General features: G+C 38.0%; 2 protein-coding genes across 4 annotated transcripts; both read right to left on the reverse strand.

The window, feature by feature from the left end:
- Positions 1-80: 80 nt before the first annotated feature.
- usp21 (ubiquitin specific peptidase 21) lies at positions 81-5,284 on the reverse strand. Of its 2 annotated transcripts, none has more exons than XM_056241836.1 (13): positions 5,058-5,282; positions 4,408-4,600; positions 3,998-4,051; positions 3,784-3,901; positions 3,436-3,550; positions 3,182-3,304; positions 3,032-3,096; positions 2,381-2,484; positions 2,218-2,304; positions 2,059-2,137; positions 1,324-1,431; positions 1,106-1,220; positions 81-873 (listed from the first exon to the last, which is right to left on the reverse strand). In XM_056241836.1, exons 2-13 carry the CDS (start codon positions 4,561-4,563, stop codon positions 783-785), a joined length of 1,215 nt encoding a protein of 404 aa, XP_056097811.1. In that variant the 5' UTR covers positions 4,564-4,600; positions 5,058-5,282; the 3' UTR covers positions 81-782. The 2 variants fall into 2 exon arrangements, 1 of the variants encoding a protein (XP_056097811.1); XR_008805678.1 differs by having other exon boundaries at positions 786-873; positions 1,301-1,431; positions 5,058-5,284.
- A 1,068-nt stretch (positions 5,285-6,352) lies between these two features.
- On the reverse strand, positions 6,353-17,650 carry arhgef3l (Rho guanine nucleotide exchange factor (GEF) 3, like). 2 transcript variants are annotated; one of them, XM_056241834.1, is made up of 13 exons: positions 17,435-17,650; positions 17,169-17,226; positions 16,990-17,052; positions 15,727-15,771; positions 15,365-15,472; positions 13,233-13,397; positions 12,708-12,770; positions 12,538-12,634; positions 12,383-12,459; positions 11,965-12,222; positions 9,245-9,415; positions 8,941-9,133; positions 6,353-7,224 (listed from the first exon to the last, which is right to left on the reverse strand). In XM_056241834.1, exons 1-13 carry the CDS (start codon positions 17,488-17,490, stop codon positions 6,974-6,976), a joined length of 1,605 nt encoding a protein of 534 aa, XP_056097809.1. In that variant the 5' UTR covers positions 17,491-17,650; the 3' UTR covers positions 6,353-6,973. The 2 variants fall into 2 exon arrangements, with proteins under 2 accessions (XP_056097809.1, XP_056097810.1); XM_056241835.1 differs by lacking the exon at positions 16,990-17,052.
- Between the last annotated feature and the right edge of the window lie 1,633 nt (positions 17,651-19,283).

Genomic DNA, 19,283 nt, shown 5'->3' on the forward strand with positions numbered 1-19,283 from the left:
ACTGGAGACAAATGTATTACATATTAATTTATTAAATTATATGTGGGTGGCCTGCAGTAAAATACTCCCTATACTAAAGTAAAACAAGCATTAGTGGTTTTTACACAGGTAGGCTATAACATAAATAACACACACACACACACACACACACACACACACACACACACACACACACACGCACGCACGCACACACACACACGCACACGCACGCACGCTACGGTCAGCTCTACGCCAGGCTTAAATTGGAGGAATTGGGCATTCATTTATGGCACAGTACTTTACATGTCATTCCATGAGAAAAGCATAAAAGCTTTTAAATGATGGAAGTCTTCGTACTGTATATGTAAAGTCAGACATAAAGTACAGGCATGTGCTCACACAGTCAGACAAAGGTTTTATATTATCCACTACTATTAATTCCCCGTTTAGTTTAGCCCTGCTTTGCATTCTTAATTAAACAACAATTCAGGTTTTAATTGCAGAATAAGAACATGCAAGAAAAGTCAAACAAAAACAATGTTGATGCAAACAACAGTTCCTAACACATCTATATTTACATTTATAACATACATTTTTGTCTAAAAGAATGTGCATTAAGTTAATACAAACAATAATTACAGTAGTAAAAAAAAATACCTCAATATGGCAATGAAATTTAACAATGAAGTGAAATGACCACACTTGCTCATTAGCTTTCAACCCGTATCACAGTGCCAGTTTTGTTTCAGTGGAAGTTTACCGTAATCATTGAAGTCTCTCATAATAACATACATTCTCTGCCCTCATTTTCTGGTGATATTGCAGATTTTGAGCTCATAAAAGAGAACATATGCCTGATTGGACTGAAGCTTCTCCTCTGATATTGCATCAACACTGTGGAAAGAACAGAACATTGTCTTCGGCTCAATGAATCAAAATAACTATTAATTCATTTTTACGATAAAAAATTCGGAATGTCATTGAACAAAGAAATACAATTTTTCTAAATTATCTCTAATAGGAGAAATGTACTATTCTTGTATTGTGAGAGAATTTCTCTGTGAATTGCCCTTTAAATACCATTATTTTATTGTATAGAAAAGGTCAGAGCAAAAACTGCACCCACCATGAGTCATTATAGTAGCACCAACCCTCCTCCTTTCGACATGCGGCTGTGTAGTGACCCATATTTACTGTTCCCGAATGATTGCACACTGCATACAGATCATACAGCACTGGACCTGAAAGCAAACATTCGGCCATATTGCATACACCACTAAACATAACAATATTCAAACTTTATCATGAATAAAGTTAGTACATTATACTCATTCTTGTTCTCACCACAGTCAACAGGTCCAAATGGCCCCAAATCCAGCCCGGTCAGGGGGAAGGAAACGGACACTGTGCTTTTAGAGATTGAGTACCTTGACATGGTAAATCGATTTAAGTCTGAGATGGTAGGTTAAGTCAATGTTGATAAGCAAGTATCTTTTGTGAAGCATGTACTTTGATTAAATGGATAGTTCACCCAAAAATGAAAAATCTCTCATCATTTACTCAACCTCATGTCATCCCAGATGTTTAGCTATGACTTTCTTTATTTCGATAAATAAACCATCTCTGTAAATCCATCCATATAATGCCATTGAATGGGTGTCGCTCGGTTGATGCTTGAAAAACCACACACAGCAAGCAACCCCAGTGGATGAATCAATGTCTTCTAAAGCGAAACAAAAGGTGTGTGTAAGAAAAACACTAATATTTGCCACTTTTTAAACTATTAATCGTTGCTTCCGGTCTACTGTAACAATCATGAGAGGGGATGTTGTGACACGTGATGTAAGCGTGGAAGAACAGAGAACCGCTACTTCTAAGCTTTTTATAGTTAAAAAAAGTTACAAATATTACACACACCAATTGTTTCGCTTCAGAAGACATTGATTCATCCACTGGGGTCGTATGGATTTCTGTCACGATCGCCAATTCACCCATTTTTGCATTATCTGGACTCAAAGAGTTTGATTATAAAATCTTTGTGTGTATCTGAAGAAGGCACCGACTGACTGAAAAGGATACGTATTACCAGGATTCTAGGAAACCTTTGGATGGTCAGTCTTTTTGTGCTCTCAGTGCGACGGCTACACCGCTCACACATCTAAGACACATACAAATACACACGTATCAGCATAAAAGACCATTTTCAATGCAGGCAAACTAGCCATGCTTTTCACTTACCGGTGAGTTTTCTTTATCAAGTTTTTCCTCTTGTGAAAAGAGGTCTAGACAATCTTTCAGAGTGACAGTTCGGCCATAATCACTCTTCTGCAACACACACACAAAAGAATGACATATCATCCACACAACACCAGAAGGTGAGGACAGGGCCTGAGATTGTTACCTTTGGGATGGGGAGTGACAGGTCACAAAACACGTCAAAGGTGTTGGAGTAATGGGAGCAGACTGAACAGTGCAAGGAACTGCGCAGCTGACCAGAGAACAAATCTGTGACAGGGGAAAAATGTTTAGGCACCAGGTGACCAGGGTTTAAGATGGACAGAAACGAAAAAAGATACAGACATAGCACAACATATCAATATTTTTTTTTTTTTTTTTTTTTTTTTTTACAGCAGATACCACACTATAAGAGACTTTCGCAACTTCCATTTCATGCAGACTTTAACCAAATAATCATTAAACAATAAAAACAAAACACAAATATACATAATGATTATGATAATAATATGTAAGGTGCCTGAAGTTGAATACAGCATGTAGTAAATGACTATTTCTAATTGTCTAATGTTTAATTGTTCATTATTTTATCTTATTTTACTTTGGTATTTTTACAAGATGTGTTTCTGTAAAAATGTCCACTTAAGTGAAGTAAAAAGTGTATAATTTACGCAACCAAAATATTTAAACATTAAGTCAATTTTACTGTTGATTGCACAGTGATGTACAGCTGTAATGCCCTCCAGATGGCATTTAAAATGAAAGTTATTAAAGAACCAAAAACATACCTCATTATATTAACAGCGCTGCGACTTACCAACAACTTTACTGTCATCCCTGTCAAGATGCCTCTGCCACATTGCAAAGGCCTCCTCTGAAATCCTGCAGGAGAGAATGAGGGATTTAGAGGATCTGAATGCCTCCAGCTCAGTTTGTTCCTCACAGGATCTGTCTCTTCACGGAGTACCTGAATCGTGTGTATGTTGATTCCTTCATTTGAATAACTGCAGGACGTTTGGATGGGCGACGGTTAATTTCTGTATGTAGCCTGTCCAGGAGGAACCGCAAGAACTCCTGAGCATCTTGTTGACTGTGTGAGAGAAAGAAAATTATATTATATATAGTACATAACAATTGCTGATATTATCGACAAATGTTAATACACTAACACATATTTTCAATATTGTGTTATTCAGAGAGTGTAATTAGTATTGAACATACCTATAGCCACTGAAATAAGGCACAGACTCTTTAAAGACACGATAAAACTTCCCAGGATTCACAGTGGTTTCCCCGCCATCACATTCCCACAGGCCAGCCAAAACTTTAGAGAATTCTATGAGTAAGTCACAAACAAAAATGTGCCTTAGAAGGAATGTCTGATTTTAAAATTTAAATAAAATAAAATGTAATAAATAAATACATAATTAATTACAATAATAAATAAATACATTTGTGTTCTTTAAATAATCATGCTACCCAAACCCAAACCATGGCACTCAAATTTAGAATTTCTGCACCACTACACCCCAAAAAATCATGTTTAAATGACAGCTGAAGTGTTTCTACCATTCATAAGCACAGGTTCTTGGTTGGAGTGCTTGTCCTGAAGAAAGGCTTTCATCAGACAGTAGTCCCGAAGACTACGAGTGTGGGAGAGACACTGCACGATGGCATTGAGAAAACACTTAAAACAAAAGATATTGTGTGAATATGTATGGAAAACCATACCATTTTTCTTTGAAACATAAGCATTACATCATATTTGTTAATTAGAACATACAGTATTTCCAACGTTACGCAATCCAACTTGTCCATTTCCCAGTTGCAGCTCTCTCTGTGGGATAAGCAAATGACTGTCAGTGTGACTTCCACGGTTACATCGCAAGCGGTGACAGGTTTGCCATTTACCGTCCCTCCTACAGTGATTGAGTGTCCATTTATAGATCTCTGATCCAATTAAAAAAAGGGAGGGAAGGCACTATCACATATGACACTGAGGTTAAGACCAGATATACTTAACTCAAACGGCGGTGAGCACCTTTAAAGGTGCCACAACACATCTTTTTTTATATGAATTATTAAGCCTTTGGTTCCCAACATGTGTTGACAGGATAGGTCTATAAATAATCTGTGTCATGTGTCAAACACACTAATAAGACAGATTGTGTCAATGGCACAGCACTGTCTCACCTCTTTGTCCGTCACCAGCAGAAGACCCATGATGGACGTGTATAGTACAGACTGTGAAATGTCAACGTTCTCTGGCTGAAGGCCGTTTTGAGAGACTAGGGTGCGGCACAGGGCCTGACACGAGTTATCCATTGCAGTGGATTCAGCTCTTGGCATTCCTACGTCTTCATGCCATGCAACCTCACCAAGGAATCTGTGAATGAAATAACGAATAAAACAAATCATTCTTAGATAGTAAATATTGCTGAAAACGTTCGTTTTTCATTCAGTCCTCTTCCCAGCATGCACTGGAACATGAAAATTTAATATGGTCACATTGTTTGACAGCATGTCAGTTTTGCAGTGATGGGAACATGACATTTTAAGTTCAGTCAAGACTTTTTTTTTTTTACAATGTCTCAAAAAAATGCCTGCTACATCATCTATTTTGACTGATCAATAAATTATGAATTGAGTGAATATAAAGAGAGATGATCATTCACTTGCCTATAAAGAATGCAGCAGTTTCAATGCTTGGCTGTTATATTTAGAAACATTAAATTAAAATAGCATAACCATTTATAAAATAAATGATTTAAAAGGTATATTTCTCATTAAATGATTTTGCATTAATTACATAAAATGATCACACAAACATTTTGTGTACTCACCCTTAGAAACCCAGTATCGTCTCAACAAACTTTTTTTTGATTGATGGTCAGTGAGCGCCAGTGTTTCTGTCTAAACATCAAGCCCAATTTTAAAGCATTTAAGCGTTATTGTCCTCTCATTACAGCAGCAGTTCACTTGTCTGTCCTGTCGCTGTGTTTGTGAACAAGCTTTAATCATGGCTAATCTTTCCTCTCTCTCTCTGTAGGACCTTCTATAATTAGCCATGTCTTCTCCTTTGCTTAAGAACAGCTTTGACACTCAGAGTAGCATCTACACGCAACTCACAGTCACTATATTAAATTGAAGCACATGTTTAAAAAAATTCTGGAAAGCATGCCAGTTTCAAAGAGACAGGATGGTTGTAACACCTTTTGCTTCAGCATTTGCAACTTACTGAATTTTTAGAGTGCTCAAACTTTTATAGGACATACCCACATTTGTTTACTATAAAGTCACCATTCAAACCTCTGTAAGAATATCACAGCATTTATGAGTTGATGTTACAACCTACCCCACTACCAGGTTTGGGTGTCTAAAGACTATGTGTGAATATTCTCACAATGGTGATAAACGAATGTTGTTAAAGGGACAGTTCACCCAAAAATAAAATAAATTGTCATCATTTACTCACCCAACCCTGTATGAGTTTCCCTCCTCTGTTGAACACAAAAGTATATATTTAGTAATATAGTAAAATATATATTTAAATTAACAAAAAACACAAAATTGTCAAGTCTATGGACGGGTTATTAATGTGTAAGCGTCGATTTAATTATGTTATTTCGCAGTATATCCCTCTACTGGACGCATCAGGAACAACAGGGTCCTAAAACTGCCGGGGCGTAAAACTGTCAGGGGCGTATATCTGCCGGCTCCAGGTCTGCAGCCTCCCCATATAGGAGTAATCCATCAGTGGCGGGCAAAGACATAATAATAATAATTATAACAAACAATCATTGGCTATTACCATCACAGATCACCTAGGGGTCGCCCTCCTGATTAATTTAACTGAGAAGCCTATAATCATTTATAGAATCATAGCAGATTCAAATGATTCAAGATTCAAACTTATCCCAGATAGTATGACAGCATGCCCCATTATTGGGAAATAAAATTGACATGTAGAAAAAGACTTTACGGTATGTGCCTATATAGTAATTGACTATAAAATATAAACCTACCATGAGAAATATACTTTGGAGTAAAAAGTGTGACAACGAACACTAGTCCGTGCTGTAACAATGCATTCAGATAATAATCTTAACCGTTTTGTTAAAAACTAAATAGGTCCACATTTATGGAAGTTGTCAGTTTATTGAAAACAAAACGGTAACCATTATGCACTGAAAGGAAAATGGCAACAAATACCTTTTTATAATGTCTCAGAGTACCTTTAAATAAGAGAAATGGCAAAATAAGCATTTAGGCTACATTCAGGTTATATCAATAAAAAACTTGCAGTACTATTTGCCCTAAATGCTGCCAAAGTACAATGACAAAAAGCCTGGCCGCACATAAGATTAGTTACCGTTCAGATTGCACTAATGTTGTTGTTTATTAACCAGATCAGATGGAGAGGAATGATACGCAATTCAAACACAATTTAAAGGAAAGAGGAACTGAGAGATGGTTCACATATATTCACCAAATATCACACATAATTCTCAATGTAAAAAAATAAACAGCTTAAGCAAGAAGCAAAAATGTAATACAAAATATTCCCTCTAATAGACATGACACCAACAAACATTCACATATGAAGTATACTAATATGGCTACATGACGTTATTCTCACAGTTTCTAGACAGGGTGTGAGACAGAAACTGCGTGATTTCATTTGTCCTGAGAAAGTCAGCTGTCACGGTCACAAGTGAAATCCTGTGTTTGTGACCTGGGGAGCACCGGTAGCCCTGGCCTATGTGTCCGGCATCTCCACATCAGAGTTAAGGTTCAGTTCAGCGATGTTGTTATAGAGCGCCGGGTCAGGGCTTAAACGCTTAAAAGAGGGTGTGCAGTGGCTGCTTTGAGCCTGTCTGTCCCGTGACTGGACCATTGCTTGGCGTAGACAAGAAATCCATTGCTGTTTATTGAAGGAGTCATTAGCCTGCAGGCTGTGGGATTGAGACTTGGAGCGGCCTGTGGTGCTCACACGGAAACAGTTCTTCACTGGGGATGGTAGAAGCAGAAAATGTGGAATTAGAACGAGATGAAAAAGCAATTAGAAAGTCTCCAATCTCAAATAAAAAGGATATATAAAAGAGACAAATAATCAATTCAAACCTTTAATCCATTGCATGCATTATAAAAGCATTTTATAACTCTATGGTACTGTTCATTTTGGTCCCACTTGCTATATAAACAAAAAATTGGGGACATGATTCGAAAAAGCTAAATGGTCACAAATCTGCTACAGTAAAAACAAAAACAAAAAAAAACAACGCAATGAAGGGCTAAAACATCAAGAGTGAAAAATTACACACCCATTCAGTGGTGTGTGTGTGTGTGTGTGTAATGGCGTATTCACACCAGCCTTGTTTGGTTCGATTGAATCGAACTCTAGTTCGTTTCCCCCCTTGGTGCGGACCTTTTGGGCAGGTGTGAATACAGCAATCGAACTCGGGTGCGGACCAAACAACCGAACCGAGACCCAGCTGAAGAGGTGGTCTCGGTACGGTTCCAAACGAACTCTGGTACGGTTCGTTTACGGTGTGAACATGAACCGACCCAATTGCAAGAAAGCACTGCGCCTTTGAGTTAACAGGCTTCCGTAGTCGGAGATTTTGGCATAATGGTTTGTGTTATTGTTGTTCAAGTGCGAAAGAGAATTCCATTCCGGCGCGCTGTCTGGCCACACGATACTGTTGCGCGTCTTTCTGCGCGTCGTGTGTGCATCATTGGAATGAATGAGTGAGTGTGAGTGAGTGAGTGAATGAGTGAGCATTCACATACAGAGCGTTCTCTTTAGTCTAATCGCGCATAGATGCAAAAAAAGCTTTTGCAGTTCATATAATGTAATGATAGTTACAATACAAGAATGATGCTGCGTTAAAATGGACAAACTTAATCGCAAGCGTTAACATTGACAGCACTTGTTAGCAGTATATACAATAAGAATCTCATTATTTGAATGTGTGAACATAGCCCCTCTCTATGAATCAAAACTTTATACCTTATCCGTCTTCTGCGCAGTTTCTTCATATTGCGTTTGTACAGAATAGCACAAAATTAGTAAAAGAACAAATATTGCAGTACGAAATATCTCCATGCTGAGCCTTTTTTGCACTTCCTGATTTCCCTACTTGAGAATCCTTGTCCAATGAATGGACGACCTTAGCACACGTGTGGTTTTGTTTACAAATTTTGGTTCACTTGCAAAAAGAGCAGTGTGAAAGCGAACCGTACCAAAAAAAATAAAAAAATTATTTGGTCCGGACCAAAGCAAGTGAACTATCGGACTTTCCTGGTGTGAATACACCCTAATTTTTCACTCCTGATGTTTTAGAGTTTAACCCCTTCATTGCTGTTTTTTTGACCCCTTCATTGACTGTGACAGTTTGTGAAATAAAATCAATCACTCAGCCACAATGCAGGAAAAAGCACACAGAAATTAAGGAGTTAAGCTCTAAACCATCAAGAGTGTAAAATAGACACACAACACACACACACATACAGTTTACACACAGAAATGAACGGGTGAAACTGTAACAAAGCAAATTTGGAGAATTTGTGAAATAGAATCAGTAATTCATCCAAAATGCAGAAAACACAAAAATTAGTTTTTTCAAATATTTTCAATATTAACCTTATTGCCATCCTGTATGTGTCATATGCTTGCATCACCTTATTTAAAATTATTACAAGTGTAAGATGCAATGCCATTACCTTTATCATTGCCTGTAAAGGCCCCACGAAAGGATCCAGAACTGCTTGGCTCTCCATCGGGAAGGTCCTCCAGATGGAGGTGAGCAGCTGGGAGGGGCTGACGATACACCTGGAACACGAGCGGCCCTTCCCTGTCCTGTGCCACTGCTCGAGTCAAAACCAAAACTAGCTCAAAGAGGAACACATGCAGCTTCTACAGAGGAGAAAGGAGGATTAGCATATACGTGTGGGTTGTGTTTAGTTATTAGACCTGCTTTGTTAATTCAAAAGTCATTTTGTAAACAGATTACAATGTATGAGGTACCTGTCCTTTAGTACTCTTCAGTTCACCGTGACAGTACAAAAAACGAGAGGCCTGTATTTCTGGAACCCTCTGGCTGTCTTCTGAGTAGCTCAGACCCCGTCTGTAAAACTGACACTCAGCCTCCCCAGTTTTAAGATTGACTTCTGTTATAATCCTTTGGATAAGTTCCATCTGATGTAACAAGAAATCAAAGAATGCATTAATAATTAGATCATTTCATTTATAAATTGCATTATACAACAGTTAGTTCTAGTCTTTGAATTTGATTGGCATTCCAAGAGTACTACTATACAGTCCAACAACTCTGTGGACCTTTTCACAGTTTGTATCACTCCGCTTGTCCGTGTTTGCGCATTGCTGAAAGACTGTCATGGTTATATTTTTCAGCTGGTTGCATTGTTACACCAGTAGCTGGTGAAAGAAAATGACTGTATTTATGAGTGAATACTTGAAACGCTCCACCGATTCATTTAATCTGTTTTAGAGAAACACTGTTGAAGTAAATCACCTAAACAATTTTGTGAATATTTGTCTGTTCTCACTCTCTTTCTTTGCGTTATTCCCGCTCATTTGCAAGGTACGCTTCACACACAGATGATTTGGCACAAAAATGTGCAAATAAAAAAGGTATTGGGTTTGTACATAGTCCTGGCTGTGTAAATAGGACAAACAACTAAGTGGATCATCTACGGAGCACAAAAGCACCCTTGTAGATTTAGAGCAATAGAGTAGAGTAGAGCAATGTAGAATCAGCAATATAGGGCCTATACACAGCATGAAGGAGAAGAGAGAGAGTCTTTCTTTTGTAGAAAGACTGTAGAGATGCCTGAAATTTGACCAAAGCATAAAAGGTCTGAGGAATATAATTGGAAGAAGAATTAGGCAAGAGCTTGATCTGCATTAATATTGGAAAAGCTTTCCAGCACTGGATAGAGAGACATTAGACTGCGGGAAGCTCTGAAAATGAACACGAGGTTGCTTTGTTTCTAATCAATACGTGAGAAAGTTTGTTTTTTGCTGTTTCACAGAACAAAGATACGCTGTTGTATGCTTCTGTTGTTGTTGTTGAATCATATCTGATTCATCCATAATCGCTCGAGCTGTGTGATGCGCCAGCTGTCGTTGCCTGCCTGTATTTTGGGGGCGGATTAATGTAGGGAGGGGTGTGTTTGGGTGTTGATTTCAAATATCACTATCAGTAGTGTTTCTGAGAAATCAATTAATGCACCACTAAAAACACTAATTAATTAAGAAACTAAACTAGTGTTATTTTAGTATTATTTATATGCTATTATAGTATTTATTAAAATTGTGAATTAGCCTTTATTTTTATATTTTTTATTTGAGTAATTTTGTAATGTGCTAGTCATTTTTATTAGTATTAGTTTTAAATATATATATATTTCTATTTAGCTTAAATTTCTTTTTATTCCAATTTTCCCCCCATTTTATTCCCTAACATAGTTTCAGTTTTAGTTTACAATAACCACTCGATGAACCAAATGAGCGACTGGCTGAATTCAAGTAGCATACTAGCATTTATTTTATTTTCTCCCATATATTTAGATGGTGCAAATAGTACGAATATGCTGGTATGCTATTCAGAATCAAGCCACTGGCTTTAAAGCTGCAGTAGGGAGTTTTGAGAAAACTTTGACTTAGCCTGAAAATTTGAAAAAGCACAACTTACAGGTCCAACCCCCTTGCTCTCTGCTGCGCTACAGCCCTCCCTCCACAGCGGAGCCTGCCGTGAACACGCAGGCTAGTAAACAGGGCCACCGATAACAGCGGATAAAAAGTTATATGGCACATTCACTAATAGGGACTAAACGTCAACAATATGCTTTACATTGACTATGGCCTGCCCATACTTTGAGTACAAACTTGGTCCTCAAATCATTATGTATTTTGCAATACATGTAACTTTATAACGTTGCACTCTTTCTATAAGTTATAAATAGCTAGTAAGATAACGTTAATATAACGGTAACTAACGTTACAGTATGTAAGTAATTATTCTAGCGATATATAATGCTAGATAAGGTGTGCTAGTACATTATTTCAGCAACATGACAAGCCAGTGAATTAGCAGGTTTCGATTGTTGCTTAGCAGAGTGCGTGACATTTTATCTACATGTTATGCGGCTAGAGTTTTGACACCGAATCAATGGGTTCTGTGTAATTCTTTCTTTTTCGCTTGTTTATCGTCATCAGTCTTTTTCCTTTTACCTCTTTGTTTTATGAGCGGGTGTCACTCGAGAATTGGCAGTTTAGGTTGTTTCTCCGTCATAAGCACAGCTGCAGCACGCCGGCAATCTTGAGTTTGAACGACAGCTCGCGCTGTGCAAGAGAGGGGTGTGATCAGCGCGTACACGAGCGTGATTGACACTGCTAAGACATTCCTCCTGTCTCTGATTGGTTGTTTCTGACCGGGAGCGTGTATTTCTGCAAATGGCAATAGGACCACTGGGAGGAGCCAGAAGAGCTTGATTTTTTTCACAGATTATCTGTCTCATATTCTACTGTCAGGACATAATGACAGTGTTAACAAATATGTAAAAAATATTTTTTACAAAAGTTACCTACAGCAGCTTTAAGTGTGAATCATTTAATCAAATCACTCAACCGATTCGTTCAAAACACTGATTCATTCAGGAACAAAACAAGTGACTTGTATGCATATCCATTGTTAGTTTGTATGTGGAAGCATCTAAACTCACAGCCTGTGGCAACGTTTCCTCGTCCGGATGTTCAGGCGGGGTGGTCTTCTGGATCTCCTTTAACAGCAGAGGATATTTCACCAGTCTGCTGCGGGGCAAGTCCAGAAAGTTCCACAGGTCCAGCTTTCTGCTGAAGGATGACTCCTGGCACAGTCGCAAGAAATGCTCGACCCGCCGGTCTTGCTTCTTTTGATCGAGCAGAGCTTTTGCCCCAACCTGGTTGCAGCAGTATGTGATGTACGCCTCCAGACAGGGAAACTATGAAAGAAGAGTAAAGAGCATATGTGTTCCTTGAGTTATGTGGGTGAACTTGGGTGAAAGTCAATAATGATTTAAGAATGAAAAAATTATTTAAGAATGAAATATGGACTATAAAAAATGGGTTCTTATTATCTAGGCTATCTAATGTAAGACTGACCCAATCCATCATGGTTGGGCCGACCTCTTGCACAGTCTTCTCTGCTCCACGAAGACCTTCAAGACGAGCTAAAAGATCTGATCGCACAGGCAAATAGTGGTGAATACATCAATACACTTCAAAGAAACGCCTACAAAGAGTTCATTGACATTTACCTTCATGAAGGGGTATTAAAGAATCAAGGGTTCCAAATATCTGTCCCAGCTCACTTTCTGTCAAGATGTCTAATTTCAGCATTGGTTCATAGTACACCTGTGAGGACAGTTGAAATTAAAATCTATCCAATAAAGACAGAAGAACCGAACCTGTTGAATTCTGGACAAACCTTTTTCACTAGACTTAGATCCTCAATGAGCTGTTTCTCTCCCTGGGTTAACTCATAGATTACCTGCAGGTGAAGAAAATAAAAAGGTAAATCATACATAAATGAAGGCTATAAAGTGTACAGGTAGTTCTCATGAGGCCTTTTAGAAGATACCGCAAACACACACCCATTTGTAACTGTGCTGCTGTCACAAGTTACTAGTCAGTTTTGGCTGTGCTAACTGCTACTGTGTGGTAGAGCTAGTGTCTTTCAGAGGAAATTCTGACACTGAAATAGAGAACATGGCCTCATATACCAGCTCACTTCCTGTTTCACAACTAAAGTAGTGCGGTAGTTGGGCAGCTGAAAGCTCTTTAAATGGTATCAAGGTACATGACTACCAGTTTGAATCTTTTAATTAAAGCTCAATCATGAGAATGTATCTTTAAGTAGAAGTTGAACGAATTAAGACTTGAATTACATCATGCAAAACTACATTTAGAGTGTGAAGCATTTCGTTGTGTTGTGGCATTAACTTTATCACACCTCTTGTCGTTTGATCTCTTTGGTACTGAGCTCGTGGCTCGTAGTGTCCACTGTATCACTCCACAGCTGGCTGCTCCGCCGCCGCGGAAATGAAGAGGCCTTCTGACGTGTTCTTATTGGCATTGGGGGCAAGGGCCGGGCCTCTGTGCGGAAACTGATTGAACGCTGAACAAAAACCCCCACAAATATTTATATTTAAATGTGTGTGTGAGTGTGTGTGAGAGAGAGAGAGAGAGAGCGAGAGAGAGAGAGTGTAAAACTGATATATTTATATATATTATTGTACTGTATTAAAAATATGTTAAAATTATATATAAATATTTTATATGATTCATGAAAAAACATATATTATATACATATATACAGTACTGTGCAAAAGTCTTAGGCACGTTAGTAATTTCACCCAAAAAATGGATTTAAGCCATTTATTTATATCTTTTGCTGTAATGTCAATGTGTCCGTAGGAAATATTAGAGAATAACATTTTCTGCCATTAATTGTAATAATCCAGTGAGATTTTTGTATCCACAAGGAGTCTGACAACAGCCGGTATGATCCACACAGAGATCTGATCTCATCATTATCGAGTCTATCTGGGATTACATGAAGAAACAGAAAAAACTGAGACAAGACTAAATCCAGAAGAACTGCGAAAATGTCTCCAAGACGCCTGAAGAAACCTTTTGTCTACGGTACCGTGTACTGAGAAAAGTTTTAGGCACTTGTGTAAAACTGCTGTCAAGCCAAAATGCTTTCAAAAATAATGCCATAAATAGATTTTATTTATCAATTAACTTCTATTAACTAAATCAACTAACAAAATGATATCAATATTTGGTGTGACCACCTGTTGCGCTTAAAACAGCTTTTCTCCGGGTACTCTTACACACAGTTTTTGGCTTTGCAGGAAGGTTTCTTCAAGCGTCTTGGAGACGTTGAGGCAGTTCTTACGGATTTAGTCTGGCTTCGTTTTTTCTTTCTTTCACTGGATTATTACAATTAATGGCGTAATGAATGTTTAGAAATGTAAACTTACATTTCCTACTGACACACTAGGGGGGGGGGGGGGGGGGTGAAAATACTAACGTGCCTAATATATTTGCACAGTACTGTATATATATATATATATGTACATGATTTATATGTATACAAACACCTAGCAAGGCCCTGAAAAAAACCTAGCAAAACCCACAAAAATGTAGTTCTCATTGTTATTGTTGGTGATAGTTAAAGGTGCTCTATGTAACTTTTCTACTAAAATGAATCCTTTTTTTATTGCCTGTGTGTGAAGGGGTTGTAATCACACATTAAAACGATCCACTTGTCGAGTTTTGCTATTACCTCTGAAGGCCAGTATTCCTATTTCTATGTGAAGTCTCCGGGTCGGATTTACCGCGAAATCCAACGGATGTGACGTGCATGCGCGCTCCCGAGCCTCTCTCCTTATACAGTCTATTGTAGACGGTCAGGGAGTTACGTCCGGTTAAAGGCGCACGTTTTTCGGCTTATATCTCAGTCAATCTTTGATCAATATTCCCAAGACTCTAATCGTTCGTAGTGCTGGACGGGGCCTTTCGAACGAGCCCACCCCCGAGGTCCAACTCGCCCGGCTCCCCGAGTTATAGCCGTTCGAAATCGGGGGTCCCAGCGAACGGCGATCCGGTAGGGGGCATCCCCGAGGCCCGCCACTCTAGCGTTCGGGCAAGGGTTCCCCTGGGACCTCCTCCCCCGAATTTGAGCTCTCTGGGTCTTTGCGTTCCAGAAATACGAGCGATTTTCTTCTGAGATCGTGACGTCACCGGCGTCCGCAATTTTGCAGCGCGCCCGATGGTTTTCTGCTAATATCTCCGCGAAAACACCACCAAAAACTATGGAACTTATATGGTTCTTTTCAGCTCGACTAGATGGTCCCAACGAGCTCGGTGCTCGCCGAATCCGTCAAGTATTCGCCGAGATATTTGCGTAATAGACGGTATTGTCTATGAGTTCGAGCACGAGCGCTCTTGTAAAATTTGGTTGCAATCTGAAACATCACCACTAGAGGCTGCTAAAAGTTACGTAGAGCACCTTTAAGCTAAGAAAGGTTTAAAGATTTTGGCTAAATAAGGTTTCGGTATGTGTGCATAACTCACCTGTATGGACTGGCCCAAGCGTTTCAGTGCAGGGGTCTTCACCGGTGTTATGATACCAGTGACTGAAGCACCTTTGTCTACTGGTTTGACCCTTTTGTTACATGGACCCTAATATGAGGCCAGCAACAGAGAATGAGGATCAAGGTTCAAATGTACATGTTTACGTGGACCATAAAATGCCTAGCATGCATCACCAAGATATTCACTGAAACTGAGAAATTTAACCAGCACGGATCAACTATGAAATTAGAGATTTCTCAGACTTTGAACGTGATCTTTTGACAACTAAAGGTTGATGGATCATTACTGTATTCAGCAGAAAGCTACTAGGAACAAAGATGCGTATTAATTCATTTCTGTACCTCAGAATCTTGCATGTGGTCACTGATGGGAAAGTCATCGTCTTCCTGAAAGAGACGTGAAGCGTAGCACAGATGTCAGCACGAGCATATAACCACAACCAATCAGATGAAAGCAGTGAACATATACGGTATAAAGAGTTTATTCCGAATATCAGTAAATACATCAGTATCAGTAAGAGACCAATGAGATAGACATTCGCTTTCACACAGAGTGGCTGTTTCTTCAGCTCCAGGCATTTTTTTATTAAAACTGTTTTTTGCTATATGAAGGTAATTTTATAATGGTTTTGGACACTTTTTTAACAGCCGTTATAATTAGCTTTTGCTTGATTTCACTGTTTAACCCTTGCCTCATTCCCAGACATGAACTCATGTGGGAAGATAAGAAATATTTTTATTGTGCGTCATTTCCAATAAAGCTGTAATTTTGCCAAATTATTCCAAACGTGTGAAAAATTGAGTGTATTTAGCATGTATTCAATTCTAGCTATACAATTAGCCACAGCCAGACAAAAACTGGGCCATTTCCACCACAGAATATGATCAGACTCAATTCAGAAAACACATAGTTCAGGTCCTAGATGCTAATTGTTCAAAACAGAATTCAAGCTGCTATATTCCACCTGCGCACTTCCCACAGCCATTATCATTATTTTTTTATGGATCATTAAGTGTGTTTTAGGAGAGTTGATTTTTTAAAAGTGCCGGTAGTTGAAGAAATGCAAATGCCAACATCAAGTGAGACTGAACCACTATCACTAAGAGTGTGTGCATGTAGCAGATTGAGACAGGAAACTGAGTTGTAAAGCTTTTTTTCCTGTCAGCTTTTTACTTGCAGCTGAAAACAAGTTGCTTCATTCTTTTACTGTAATCTTCCTTCAGTTCTATGAAAAAATGGCTATGAATAATGGGTGCTATCTTCTCTAGACGTCTTGTGTAATAGAGCAGTAAAAAGTGGATTGTTAAAGAGTCACCTGGTCTGTCTTAACAAGTTTCCGCTGTAGAGCACAAACAGGCAGACCACTTTCACCACATTAGATTCCTCATAAATAATCAATGATTAAGTTCAAGCTTATAGGGAGGAGCTTTAACCTCCGAGTAGATCATTTTTAGATCACCTCAAGACAGACTAACAGGAAATATCGCGGCTGTTTTGTAACAGATGCTCAAATGATCACATTCAAACATCCATTATTCCATAAGACAATTTCAAAACGTTTTACAACAGAGACGTTGTATCTTATATCATAGACAACAACTTACACAGTCCTCCAAGATTCGGGCTGAATTCTCAGCATCACTACTTGGGTCTTGTTTTCTTTTCTTCTGCTCAGAAAACCAACAGATAACACATTGGTCTCTCTCAAAGGAGCAAGACCTACAGTACAAGGTCTGTCCATCAAAATTTGTTGTATAAGATTTATGACAGAAACAAATCTTACCCCTGCAAAATCTGACAAGTTGGCACATGTGAGGAGTCTCTCTCTAGATATAGGAGACCTGAAAAATGACCAAATAAGTAGTATAATGACACTGAAAAGACATGAATATATTATCTGTTAATTCATTAGTAATCGGATATTAGACTATAGTGAATCTATAGGGTACGACATCTGATCAGAGTGATATTTCGACACCAAAATGTCTTAAATGTTTAATTTAAGCAACTATTGATGATCTGTGAAAAGAAAAAAGAAAAAAGTCATACCAGGAAGGTGATGAATCAACCTCCGTCTCTTCAGGTTCCATCTTTTCCTCTCTCATAGCATCTTCAGACGTGCTTATAAATAGAAACGCCGGTGAATAAAATAGTATTACATTAAAAATCAGACCATAAATCTTAGAAGCACCTGTTCCAACTTTTCAAAGAAAAGACAAAAAACTTAATGTGCACTCTCTCCCAGCCCTCCCCTCTTCCTCTTACACTTGCATGTCTGAAACCACATCCTGTGCAAGAAAAAAATGTGTACTTCCTGTTGTCAGGCAGAACGAAGCCAAACCACCTTTCTTTAACGTCTCTGACAGATCCTCGAGTCTCTGTGTAATTACGCCAGCCATACTTAACTCCATCACTGAAGAGGACGGAAGTTAAACCAAATCTTCTGACCCATTTCTGAAAATGATATACTGCTCGGTTGATTAGATCATGACAGGCACAGTTCATGACAGAGAAATGTGACAAAGATGCTCACGTGTCAAATTCGGCTTGTCAGGAAGAAACGGTTTTTCAAAAAAGAATCCACAGAAATGATGGCCTATTTTTTTTAATAAAATGTTCTTTGAAAACCGTTAGAAAATATTTGATGGTCAAACTATATACTATATGAGCAGTTTCAATTAAATCAGGTTTGAACAATTTTGCAGCCCTGTTACCAAAATTTAGGATATCTGAAAATGTAAAAACAATGAATCCGATTTCAGTATTTCCTAGCAATACATTTAAATAAACATAAAAAAATAAAGACAGAATTAGTAACATGGTTCCAAATATAGCCTTAATTTAGTGGTCACTCAGAAGAGGCTAACTAGTTTGAGACCAAATGTTAAGTATTTGTATGCATTTTTCATAAACTTATTTTTGACCCCCCTCCCCCTCCTTTTTTTTTAAGCCGGTGTTCAAAAGTATTCAAGATTTACAACAATGTTCAAAATGTGACTTAACAGGTAATAAATGGATCATAACTATTCCACTAATATAATTTAGCACTATAAAATCCACTAAAATACAAAACATGATGTTTTTCCTCAAAATAACAGAATGGGAAGGTTGACAACTGCATTCAGCACTACACAAACCGCAGAGAAAATGGAATGAGATTTACTCTTCTTTCTGCTTAAATGTTAATTTAATACATATTTATTATATTTAAAACTCACTACTTTAGATGCTAGGTTAATGCTAAACAACGTGTTATTGGTGCCTTGAATGCTTAAAAAAAAAAGTCACGAAGCACCAAACTGTAACTATTCTTGAAAAGTGCATAAATAAAAACCACATTAAGTGTGCCAACAAGAACTTGGAGAACACTTATGTAATGTGATGAGCAAGAGAAACAGTTTCAAATGTGAAAGCTAATGGTGGCAGCATCACACTTTTGAGCTTCTTTGCAGTAGGGTTGAGAGAAATCAATAGAAAAGGGTGACAAAGTACAATTTAAACAGAAAAACAATGTGCTATAATTTTGCATGGAGTTGAATAATTTAATTTACAAGCTAGTGACTCAGAACAGTGTAACAGCCAAACTGGAGTAAATTTAAACATGTCATGAAATGGCCCAGTTTAAGTTGAGTGACTCACAATCCAGCATATAAAAACCTCAAGCAATGGTCAACAATAATTGGAGAAAATGTTATCTATATTCAAAGCCTTGATCCTAATCAACTATTATTTATTTCTGCCATTTATTATTGCTCTAAGATAGCGGTAAAAACAAGTGGCAGAGATTGCATATTTTGTCTTTTTTCTTCTCTATAAAAAATCTAATAAAAATCCTATGGATTGAATGTGTACTGTGCAACTTAACGTGACAGAAACATTGAAATATTCCTGATAACCA

This window comes from Rhinichthys klamathensis, unplaced genomic scaffold (genome assembly GCF_029890125.1).
Source record: "Rhinichthys klamathensis goyatoka isolate OS25496 unplaced genomic scaffold, OSU_Roscu_1.1 h1tg000678l_1, whole genome shotgun sequence".
Classification (NCBI taxonomy): Eukaryota; Metazoa; Chordata; class Actinopteri; order Cypriniformes; family Leuciscidae; genus Rhinichthys; species Rhinichthys klamathensis.